Source organism: Nanorana parkeri, unplaced genomic scaffold (genome assembly GCF_000935625.1).
Source record: "Nanorana parkeri isolate BGI_ZX_2015 unplaced genomic scaffold, ASM93562v1 scaffold130, whole genome shotgun sequence".
Lineage (NCBI taxonomy): Eukaryota > Metazoa > Chordata > Amphibia > Anura > Dicroglossidae > Nanorana > Nanorana parkeri.
In genome coordinates this window covers 1,060,580-1,073,015 of record NW_017306398.1, presented here as the reverse complement: position 1 = coordinate 1,073,015, position 12,436 = coordinate 1,060,580, and the positions used below count along the sequence as shown (strand labels likewise).

General features: G+C 44.6%; 1 protein-coding gene across 1 annotated transcript in view; it reads right to left on the bottom strand.

The window, feature by feature from the left end:
• LOC108784893 (rap1 GTPase-activating protein 1-like) overlaps window positions 1–12,436 on the bottom strand; it is an 85,709-nt gene that overhangs the window by 71,088 nt on the left and 2,185 nt on the right. The window contains exons 3-6 of the mRNA XM_018553831.1: window positions 8,630–8,665; window positions 7,584–7,631; window positions 2,611–2,649; window positions 1,089–1,271 (exon numbers count right to left, since the gene is read on the bottom strand). Of these exons, the coding sequence (XP_018409333.1) occupies window positions 1,089–1,271; window positions 2,611–2,649; window positions 7,584–7,631; window positions 8,630–8,665 (306 nt within the window). The remainder of the gene's footprint in view (window positions 1–1,088; window positions 1,272–2,610; window positions 2,650–7,583; window positions 7,632–8,629; window positions 8,666–12,436) is intronic.

Below are 12,436 nucleotides of genomic sequence, written 5' to 3'. Positions count from 1 at the left end.
GCGCTCGCTAGTCCCCCCCCCTTTCCTGCTCTGTCAGGCTGCTGCTCGGATCAAGGGTCTGGTAAGGAATTTTATGGGGGACCCCAAACTTTTCTTATTCTTTGTGTGGACTGTCAAAAGTTAAAAAGAAAAATGGCACTTTTTTTTCTTCTCCTCATGTCATTTTGCTGCAACTAAAAGTGGTTTGTAATTATCTAACGCATCCGGAATGACATTTTTTGCACATGTCTACTTTGTTTGTGTAAAGTTTTGTATATAGTTATTTGGGTAGATGATTTGCGCTTTGCACATGTTTTTGCTGGTGTTGCATAGATTGCTGTGTATATGTTGTTTTTCATCTTTGTTGCAGTCTCAATAAACCTTGGTTTTAATTTCTGTCTCCTCTGTGCAGCTCAGACATCCGGTCACATTTGATTTACGGGATGCCAGCTTGTGGATTCACTAATACAGATAGTGACTCATTAAAAAGTCCCACAGTTTTAGCAGCGAGTCCAAAAAAGACCGGAGGGGGAACTTTGTGTAGCTGTGTGATCTTTACACATGTGGACATGTGGAGTGCGGCCGGATTTTTTATTATTTTGACTGAAACTAACATGGAAATGAGGTCGAGCACCTGGATTCCCTCTGCTTGTGTGCTGTGCAGGGGCGGATCCCGAGTCTAGTCTTGGGAGGGGCACTGCCAGAAAATAAGCCCCCCATCTGGCTCTTCCGCTGCTGCTACTGTGCCCATCTCTCTCCTCTCCCACCACCACCTCTGTCTCCACCCCCCGGCTCTTCCATTTCCACTGTGCCCACCTCTCTCTCCCACTGCCTCCTCTGTGTCCACTGCCACCCCAGATTTTGTGTGTCTATGTGCTCCCATGATGTAAGACCGGCCCTGTTTAGGAGGCTTCTATAAGGGAGAGGGAAGGTACCTCTAGATGTATTCACTTTAACCCTTTAAAGCTTGAAGTATTTTTCCATAAGTATCCCCTGAGAGTTATAACTAAAATAAGGCTGCTATAGTCCGTCTGCTCGCCCCTTAATCATAATCACAATATCTACATTTGTTGTGCAATAAAGGAAGTCGAAGGTTAAAATGGTTGTACCTTGCCCATAAAGTGCTTTCTGTAGAATCGAGCCGTGGGATCGGATTGAAGGATTCGCACTCTGTCATATGGAGGTGAGAGGTCAGATTCAGGAGAAGGCAAGGAGTGGTTCGTGCCCTCTATCCAATATCCACCATTTGGGGGCACAATAAGGAGGGGGAAAGGTCGACCTTTTCTTAGTACCTGCAGAAAAAATTTGCATGAGTTTTACAAAAGATAACAAATAATAAAAGATAATCGCTGGTTTTGAGAATTAAAGTGCACCTGTGGCCAGACTATGGACATTAAACTATTTACATGTATAATAAGTAAGTAGTAAAAGAGCCATCACTCACCTCTGTAGCTGCTTGCTGTGTAAAGCAATGCATCCTCAAAGGTTACACCAAAGACCCTAAAGTGATTCAGCTTAGAAACTTCAGCTGTGTGTTTCTAGTGTGAATTTTAAAGATGAATTTCTCCACCATGCCTATAGCTATATAGATGAATGAGGGCAATTTTTTCAAAGTGCTTATTCAGAATAGGTAGTCTTGGCACAAATTTTAGGCTATGAAGGCTAATCATGGAAAAATAAACACTCTTATTTTATTAATACGTAAGACGTATGCGTATTAACACATAACACGTGTAACACATATATGCACCCAGCTGGCTTTTGCTATTCTGTGCTGAAAACATGCTCACTTTGCTTTTCCTAGTACAGTCACCGCGCTGTCACTGACAGCTTACTGTTTATGATCGGGAGCCGTGGGACAGACTCCCAATCATGTGAACACTGTGTCAGGCAGTCACAGTGATCACATGAGTGGGAAGCCTGCCTACAACTCCGAGGGGGTTATTCATGTAGGAGCTGCTTCAGGTGTCACTTTGGCTCAGTGGAGCCGAAGCATATGCCTTGGGCTAAGCTGAGCCGCTCGGCCGCCTTTGGCTACTGTATGGGCTATATTAAATAGCCCGTACAGCAGACCTTCGGTTCGACTGAACCAAAGGTCTCCGGCAGCCGAAGAGAGCCGAAGGATCAGCCGAAGCTACGGCTGGATCCTTCGGCTCCTACATGAATAACCCCCTGTGAGTTGCAGAGCATGTTTGGAGGACCGAAGCGCAGCTGAAGGCAGACGATGTATGGCTGAAATCAGCCGTACTGAGCCGGAGTGAATAGCTGAACGTAGATTGGTTCACTTCACTTCGGCTGGGTTATTCACTTGGCTGCCTTCGGCAGCTTTGTGAATACCCCTCCCCAGTGTTCAGAACCTCTTAAAGGGCCAGCAGAGTTAAAAAAAAGAAAAACATTTTTCACTTTTTTAATATTAATTGAAACAACTCTGCTGTAATGAAAAGTAACACAATGATACAGAACTTGTCTTGCCCCCGTTACTCTACTGGCTGGTGCTCTTGCCAATAACTTTACAAGCTTTAGAATGAACATCCAGTGCACACATTCAGAAAACATTTCTGCCAGTAACAAGTTGTACCAGCAAGCAAAGTCACTGCAATATATTGTTATACTGTTTAGCTCGCTACTCACCTCCTGAATGCCGGGGTGCAGCTTTTCTCCTCCCTTTCTCTGGAAAAAAAAAAGGAAAAAAAAAATATATCATTAAATATTCTTTTTAAATATTTTCAAACATGTTTGATATCCATTTTTGTACTATTTATATAAAATCTTTGTTTTATAAATAAACTTTAAATACATATAAACCCTAACTGCCACTCATACTTGCCTCCAGGTCTTCTCTAGAGTCTCTCCCATCCTCTGGAACTTTTTACCCCAACCTGTCTGTCTATCTCCCACCTTGACGGCCTTTAGGCGTTCCCTAAAGACTCATCTCTTCAGGGAAGCCAATCTCACCTCAACCTAACCACTGAACCTTCACATTCTCACATAATTCATTCCCACAGCTACCACAGCTACCTCCTCATGTATAATTTCCCCCTCCTCTTTTAGATTGTAAGCCCTCAGGGGCAGGGCCCTCCTTACCATCTTGTCTTGAATTGTGTTGTAACTGTAATGTCTTCCTTATATTGTAAAGCGCTGCGCAAACTGTTGGCGCTATATAAATACTATGTAATAATAATAATAATAATAATAACTGAATGTCATTTGATTTGCTCATGCTCTAGTTTTATTAACAATTGCTATTTTGTTTCCATACAATATTGATTTTACTTCTTTATTCTTTGCTGCATATGAGCAATGCTGACCTTCTGCATCCTCACTCCAGCGATGGCTGCATGGCATTTCTCAGGGCTGGTTTTCTGATGGTGACAACAGTGGAGCATGACCGTGTAATGTGTATTTAAAAGGCCACTTGTAATTTCCATCAGAATCATGTAGGACAATTCAGGAGTGCAAATGGGGGACAGGGACAAAGTGTTGTGACCCTTTAATAGGAAGTGCATGAGCAAGGACCTTCATGGAGGGATCACCAGGAATTATTTGCTTTTTTAATGAAGCTGCAGATTTAAAAATATGGAATATATATTTGACATGACTATAACATTTTAAGGCTCACTGTATAAGAGATTTTAATGATTTGGATCACATCTGCTTGGCCCATTCACACCACATCCAGATCATCTCCAGACCAGACCAATTTGTTCCCGGACCCAAAATGCATCCTAATTTATCCCTATGCTATTTCTGGCCTCTGTTCACACCAGCGCAGTCCGTTCCAGACCAGACCAGACCAGAAAAATACTGCATGTCTCATTTTGTCTGGTCTGGAATGCACTGGAACTGCGGGCAGGTTCACACCATTTTACGGACCAGATCTGGCCGAAATATGGTGTGAACCTTAAAGTTTCACCATGCGTTACACACAGCTGTTCATTCTTGACTCTCTCTGTTTGATTAAGGCCTCATTCAAATGGCTATTTTGGGCAGTACGCCCCCAAGAATAAGCGTTTCTCTTTGATGGGGATGCACAGGTGTACCAGTCAATGACAGGCGCTGCGGCTGTTCGCATATAGCCACACATCCGAGCAGTTACATTCAAATGGGGACAGATGAGGGGCCCTGGACGCAGACAGTTTGGTTCCAGAGATGTTCATCTGTCCCTATTCGCATTCAATTGCTTGGATGTGGGCAGGGGTGTCCCGAGTCCAGGTGCACCCGGAACGGGTACCGGGTGACAACCCGCCGTGATGTCATGGCACATGCGCAGCCATCTTGGTGATACCTGGAGAGGACATTCACCTGGCGGTATAAGGTATTCCCCCGGGTCCCCTCCTCTCTCGTGCAACTGTTGGGCTCTCGGTTCATGACCAAGTGTCCGAGGTTTCAGAGGGAGTGACACCAAAATGACCGTCAGTCATTTGGGTGTCGCCCCTCCAGTAGTGTCACCCGGGTGCGGGCTGCACCCCCCCGCACTCGCCTAGTGACACCACTGGATGTGCGGTTATACGTGAACAGCTGCAGCACCTGTACTTGGTTTGTGTGGGCTGCTGGCCGCGGCTTGATCACAAACACACATGCATCCCTGCTGGAGAGAAATGCTGGTTCTTGGTGGCGAACGGCCCAAATCTTCTGTGTGAATGGAGCCTAAAACTAAAAATAGGAGTGGCCTGAAATGAGCTGGAGGGAGAGGTAGAGGGAAGAAAGAATCACGGCTTACAATGAATCAGATAAGGGTTAGCCTTGAAAAGGGAGCCTAGAGCTCCACCTGCTGGCTGAAAATAAGAAAATACAAAACATACAATAATTCCTCCTGACCTGACAATAAAAAGTTTATTTTGTAGTCCTGATTATTATAAAGGAAAGTAATACAAAACTGTTATACATTCCCTTTCAAGGTAAAAGTGATCTCAGATTGGTATGGTAACTACTCAGCACATCATTTGTCACACCATTTTCTTGAACATAACTGTAGCTGTGCAATTTCCAGATGTGGGTATTTTAATTTCAGCCACAAGTCTTTTATGTATGTTACAATGATAGCCCTAGGAGGCTAGGTTGTGGCAGAGCAAGGAGTGAAGTTAATATTGTAGCAGGGAGAAATCCAGCATTCTTAAAGTGAATCTGAGTCACTGCTGGCCTGCGAGCGGGGAGTAGGGTAAGTTGAGTGACCGATTTGTACGATGATACTACTTCTGCTAATTATATTTTAGGGATGAATTGCTCCACAGTGCCTGCAGCTATGGAGGTCAGTGAGAGCGTGCTTAAAGGAGAACTATGGGGCTACAGCTTGCGGTATACTGAGACGCCGCAGCCAGAACGGATCCCGACAATTATGTCTGGATCCACCCAGCTGCGTGAGCCAGCTGTAAAAGCCCCCTCCCCATCCGTTCGGCCAGTCAGCGCTGGAGGATCGGACAGGGGAGGGGGGAATCCCTGAGGGAGCCATGAGTGACAGTCACAGCTCTCTGCACGGATAGATCGAGAAGTGAGCGAGCGCCGATATGTGTTCACTCATTTCCAGATCTACTGAGCCGACCTGTGACAGTTTCATTGTCACAGGTCGGCTCAGATTATGAGGCTGAGTGAAAATCACTCCCCTCATAATTCTCCTTTAAGGCTCATTTACTGCTTCTTATTACTATGCAAATACTTGAAGCTCCATGTTTTGTTCACAGGTTAATTTTCAATGGCATCTACAGCACTAATATTACATGTGTGCAAATATTGCATTAGCACGCAGCTTGATGCATCCTAAGAGAAACATGCCCTATTCAGATTCTTTGCACTGCACTGCATAGCAAAGCGCATCCTGATGGAGGCGGAGCAGGGCAGCCTCTTGAATGGGTGTTATACAATTGCTGTCACTTACATAGATGCCAACTATCCCAGATTTGCCCGGACAGCTCCCCAATCTGTCCCATTGATGCTGTGTCCTGGGCCAAGTCCCAGGATTACATAATTAATGATGGGATATGGGTCATGAGTGGTGGAGTGTGGGCATCCTTGGAAATTGAGCATTATGGGAGGTTCCTGCATGTTTAGAAGTAGGGTCTGGGCAGGGCCAATGCATAAAATTGGTCAATATTGGGTGCAGCCACCCGGAAAGTGATGGATGGAATGCAGACCGTGGATGGAATTAACAGTGTCCCGGGTTGCAGGACCATAATGTTGGTAAGTATACTCTAATGTCCTTGTCTGCAGGCCTCCTGCAAGATTATGACTGATGAGAATCTAATGGGAATTAAAGAATTGCAGATAGAAAGCTGAAAAGGTGTGCAGCTGAAAGAAGAAAATACTTCCAAAAATAATTATTCCATGTTTTGGACTCCCCCCACACACACACACTCACTTTCCATACTGGTTGGTCATGTTATCCAAATGGCAGATCAGAGTTGACATTGTACAAGTCACTTGGTTGAGCTCCTTATATACTTGTAGATATTTCCAAGGGCAGGGATGGCTGACATTTCACTCTCATGGATGGATCTTTAGCTGGGTTTTGGGATGTGAACAGTAAATTGGGCGCCAGTCACTCCAACTAATTTGTCAATGCTTTATTGTAGAACAGCCAAAACTGGGAGAGAGGATATAGAGCTAAAGACATCCATAGGCAACAATAGACCCCAGCAATCCCTTCCAGCTTCTACAGTGCAGAAATACTTTAGTTGAGCAGAGGATGACACTGTGTAATAGAATCAAAGCTAGACAGAGGATATTCCTGAGATCTTCTCTGGGAGAGACACCAGACTTGTTCCTGAGGTCCATGCCATCCTGGCCTTCCTGGCACCCCCAGCAGGTAAAGGGCTCTTCTGATTTTCCATCCCAGATAGTTTCAGACCCCACCTGGGTCCACATCTAGCCTCCTGTAGGCTTGAGGCCTAGTCAGCTTCTCCAATTGTGTACACAATACTCCCAGGCTAGGCCCAAGGGCGGACTGCCCTGAGCACATGGCAATTCCTGAGTATGCACTTTTCAAGCATGCACCACTGGCCAGTAAACACCTAGTGATTGGCTGAAGAGACTTAAACACTCCCAGTGTGATCCCATTGGCTGCCCCACTCTGTGGCAGGGTCACACCCCAGTACAGGTAGGTGCAGACAATAGCAGAACAATATTGACCAATATTGACTACAAATCAGCCAGACTGATTACAGCAACACAAAAATTAAAGAGCCACTCCACTTAGGGTGAAGGGGATACATTATTATTTTTGCTTTAGTTTTTAGAGTAGGGAAGTGTTAAAACCCCATGTGAATGTATTAATGTATGTATGTATGTATGTATGTATGTATGCATGTATTTATTTATTTGTTTGCTGTCTGCATCACCATTGGTGAAATTTTCCTTCACTTCCTGTCTCTAGACACAACAGGAAGTGGGATTAGATCTCCCCAACGGGAAGAAAACGTCAACGGAACAGGTGACCCATTCGCAAAATGTTCCTCTGTCTCTTTCCCAGGGACTCATAATTTTCACTCCCTTTTATTCCCGTTGATAATGGTCACCAAGACAAATAGAGGGTAAGCCTGATTCTTTCACACTTTATCCAAAATGAAAAAAAATAAAAATGGTTTTAATTATACATATTAAGAGTAACTAACCTTCATAGGGGAGGGGAGGACACAGCGCTGGTCTTCCAGGCGGGTACACTAGAATAAAAAGAAACATATCAATGTTAAAATTCAGAAAAGACCGCAACACACAAAAGAATAATGACTCGAGTGCCTACACTGCAGCAAAGTGCTGAACCCGACAATATTAGTCAAGTATCTGTGATAACACAAGTAATGGCACACTGATCCGAAGTAGTGATGAGGGAACTGGCCTGGGTTCGGTTTACTTGGACTTACAGCCAGAAATCCTGCAAACGTCCAACTAAACACACTGCCTCCTGTGTCCTAAGAAGCATCATTGTGGCTGGGCTTCACAGTGTCATTGGTTGCTAAGACACCGCCGGGTGTACCATAACAACCATTAAAACTGTGGGGCTGCCTGTTCATAGCCACTGGGCCGCACACCATCACTGGTTGCTAGGACATACTGTAGGTGTGTGCACCATAGCAACCAATGAGGCTGTGAGGCTGCTTGTGTAATAGCCACTGGGCCAGACACCTATACTGGTTGCTAGGATGCATTTGGGTGCACCAAAGCAATCAATGAAGCTGTGGAGCCGCCAATGTCTTAGCAACCAATGACACTGTGGGGCCACCAGCGTCTCAGTAACAAATGAAGCTGAGGTACTGCCAGTGTCTTAGCAACCAATGAAGCCGTGGGGACACCGGTGTTTTAGCAACCAGTGACTCTGTGGGCCTGCCAATGTCTTAACAACTAATGACACTGTGAGGCTGCCTCCTTCTTAGCAACCGATGATGCAGTGGAGTCTCAAGTGTCTTAGCAACCAATGATGCTGTGAGGCTGCCAGTGTCTTAGCAACCAATGATGCTGCGGGACCTCAACTATCTTAGCAATCAATGACGCTGTGCATCAAAAATGAAGATACAATATGAGCTTAGCAAAAGGCTTCTGGAGGACTTGTTCCGCTCACCGCCACCTATCACATATGGGGTAAGTAATCCATTGCATAATGATCTGATTATCCAGGCTGAAACTAATTGGGGCACATGATATGTACAATCTCATATCTTACCTGCATCTTCTCAATCATCTCAAACATGTCGGCAGGCTGGAAGAGAGTAGTGAAGACAGACATAAAGCCGGGTGAATTTATATAAACATGAATTCATAATGAAGTGTGGGGTGTAATAAATGACTATTCACATGTCCCTTGACCAATAGCGACTTTGAATCCTTGCTACAATATGAAGCTTTTTTTTATGTCAAATCCCCAACCTGAAGAACTGGGGTGCCCCTTTTTTTGGCTTTTTAGCATACAAGCATGTGCGGCCCTACTGATAGCAATGCCGCTGTCACTATATCTGCTGAAGAGACACAGTCATCTTTCCCATTAAGATAAAGTAACAATGCCCTTCTCTGACCCCCATGTACTCACCTTACCTGCGGTCCCTTGTAGCTCCTTCTTCCTCCTTTCCTCAATGTTGACAACCCATGGGAGCAATAATGTCATTCTCCTGGTCATGTGACAGTGCTCTGGCCTAGTCATTGGCTACTATGGCATGGCACTGTAACATGTATATCTAAAAAGAAAGAAGATAACTATAGTTTCCCCTTTTAATGTCAAATTTGTCCTCCCCCATATACAGTAAAAATCATTAATTTTAAATAGAGACAAAACAATAAAGTAGCTTTAGTATTCCTTAAAATGTCCATCGCGGACCACCCAATCGGTAGATATCTAGAATGTCCACAGTGCCAACATCTGAACCAACAATCGGGTCATCGATCAATCTATTCTGGAAGCTGAATACAATTATTATCTTATTATCTCGTGTTTTTTTAAAGCTGTTGCAATGCTACGTATGGCCACAAGATGGGTCCATTCACAAGTGAATCTGCACTCCCTGGTGAATAAGGTGTATCAGATTCTATTCTGCACTTTCACCCTTAAAGAAAACTCATCATTAGAGAAACATGAAAACTATGATGGCATTGCTAACCTCTCCTGACAATGCTACTTGGCTGGCTGGCTGTCATGCTGAGCCTCGTTCTTCAATACTTCTTGCCATTTTTTCGGACACGCACAGCATTAGAGTGTCGGCATCCAGACTGAAAAATGTGCCGGTGTCCAGTTTGGTTGGACGTTTGCTGTACCTGCATTTCTGGCTGGGTTTGGTGAAGGTCTAAGCGAGCCGAACCCAGGGTCACCTGCTTCCTAGCAGCCAATGATGATGTGTGACCCATCATTGGCTGCTAGGACACAGAAGGGCACACCATAACAAACAATGATACTTTGGGGCTGCCTATGTCCTGGCAAAAAGTGACACTGTGCAACCCGCACAACATTATTGGAAGCTAGTGGCTGGGCTGCACGGCGTCTCTGGTTGCTAGGCTGCAGGCAGTGGGCCACCTATGTCCTAGCAACCAATGATGCTGTGTGATATACAAAGTATCATTGGTTGCTAGGATGCTAGTAGATGGGCTGCACAGTGGAGCACATAGAAAAATTGATGCTGTGGGGCCACCTGTGTCCTAGCAACCAATGATGCTGTGTGACACTTCATTGGTTATTAGTCTGCCTGTGCCTGCGTGGCCTGCACAGGGACATTGGTTGCTATGACACTATTGGCTAGGCAGCATAGCATCATTGGTTGCTGGGACACAGGCGGCACACCATAGCAACTATAACTGTGTTAGGGTCATTAGGTCACACAGAGTCATTGGTTGCTAGGACATAGGCATGCACACCATACAAACTACTGATACTATGGGGCTATATGTGTCACAGCCACTTTGAATCACAGAGTCACTGGTTGCTAATACATACGGGGCACACCATACCAAACAACCACTGAAACTATGGGGCCATATGTGTCACAGCCACTGGGCTGCACAGTGCCATTGGTGGATAGGACATAGGAGGGCTCACCATAACAACCAATAACACTGTGTGACCCTTGATTCGTTGTTAGGATGGTAGTGCCTGGTTATTTAGTCACTAGGATGCAGGAGTACGCACCATGACAACTAATAATACTGTGGGCCTGCTTGTGCCTGTGTGGCCCACACAGCAACATTGGCTGCTAGAATAGTGGTGGCTGGGCAGCACAGCAGCACTGTTGCTTTGGGGCCATCTGTGTCATAGCCTCTGGGCCAGACAGAGTCATTGGTGGCTAGGACAAAGGAGGACACACCATAACAACCATTGATGCTGTAGCTGGCTGTGTCCTAGCAACCAATGACACTGTGTGCCCCGAACAGCATCACTGGTTTCTAGGACACAGGCGGTTGCACCATAACAGCCAGCTCAGTTGATTGGTTTAAAAAAAGGCCTAAATGTGTCTCTAAATGCAGGAAATATAAACAGCTAATAATATCTGTAACACAGAATTGTATAACATTAATCCAGGAAGCATCTGATTGTCTCTGGGGATTTTGTAACTGTAAGAGCAGATTGGACTGTGCCTTATACATTTTTTTTTGCTCTTCTTTGTGGGTTTCGGTTTCTGAGGAGGCATTTTATTTATTTGGGCCTTTTTTGGTGGGGGTCATTAGACATTTGAAACAATGTAACTATAAATGCGCCCGTGGTATTGGATTGTTTTTTCAGGCTCCGAGGAGACAATACGGCGGTGCATGCCAAATCTGAGGCAAGGAGGAAACTTTGGCTAAATATATAATTCCTCCTTTTTATTCATAGCATGAAGGGCGAATTACACACAGATACAGGAGGGGGAATTCCAAATGGATGACAAAAGAGAACGAACAGATACCAGAGAAAACATTGACATTCGAGGAACGTCTAGATACAACAAAATCTTCTTACATATCCTTCACATCAGATCTCCGATCTAAACCATAAACTGCAATTAAATTAAATTAAAATTTCTACCTATCATTATGTATAAATTATTTTTTTTCCTGTCCTATTGCAATCTATATGCATATTAGGAGGTTTCACTTTCCTGACACCCTGAAAGATTTAAGGGCTCATTTTTGTCAATCTTCCACCATACGCTGGGTGAATGCCATTCATATGGCATTTCCACCATTAGCATGGGGTTTTCCCATTACATTGTGGTCATTGGATGGAGCTGAGGAGCATAGGCATTTCTTATTACATTATGGCCACTTAGATGGAGCTGAGGAGCATAGGCATTTCCTATGCTCCTCGGCTCCATCTAGTGGTGGGAATGCCACCACTTTAGTGCCTGAACAAGGGTCTTTATGGCAGGATTATCATTTTAATGAAAGCTACAGATTTTAAGAAGATTAGAAATGACTTTTAGAATTACATTAGCATGTTACAGTTTATCTGAGGTGTTATATGATATTGGGTTAGATACATTTTCAAGCAGAACTCCGGCCTTCCTTTCAGCCTTGCACAGTTGGACTGAAATGCTTCCTCTGATGTCACTGCACACTGCGAGCATCTCCAAAATGCGCATTAGAAGCTGCAGCAAGTCAGATAGAGCCCACCTCATTTTGTGGCCGGAGGATGCCCTGCATCATCTAGCTTATTCCTCCCTAGCCTGCCTGTCATTGGCCTTCTCCTTTTTTACATTGGATTTCAGTTCTATCAATAATGAAGGATGAGCATTATCTGGGTGTTTTTTTTTTAGCTTTGGATAGAGTGGAAGGGTTTGAATTCCTGCTATCATTGTCTGTGTCCCCATTGGGGCGATCCCCATCATAGCAAGGCAATTTGCCGGGCTTTGTCTGTCCTCTACAGTCACATATTCAGAGACATTGTGTAGCAAATTCTAAGGAAGGTCAGAATTCCTTTTATCGACAAAGCCAGCACATCAGAAAGTACAGAAGCCACTGGATCAGCATGACATATAGGAAACCAGTGTTTTCAAATGAAGATGTCACCAGT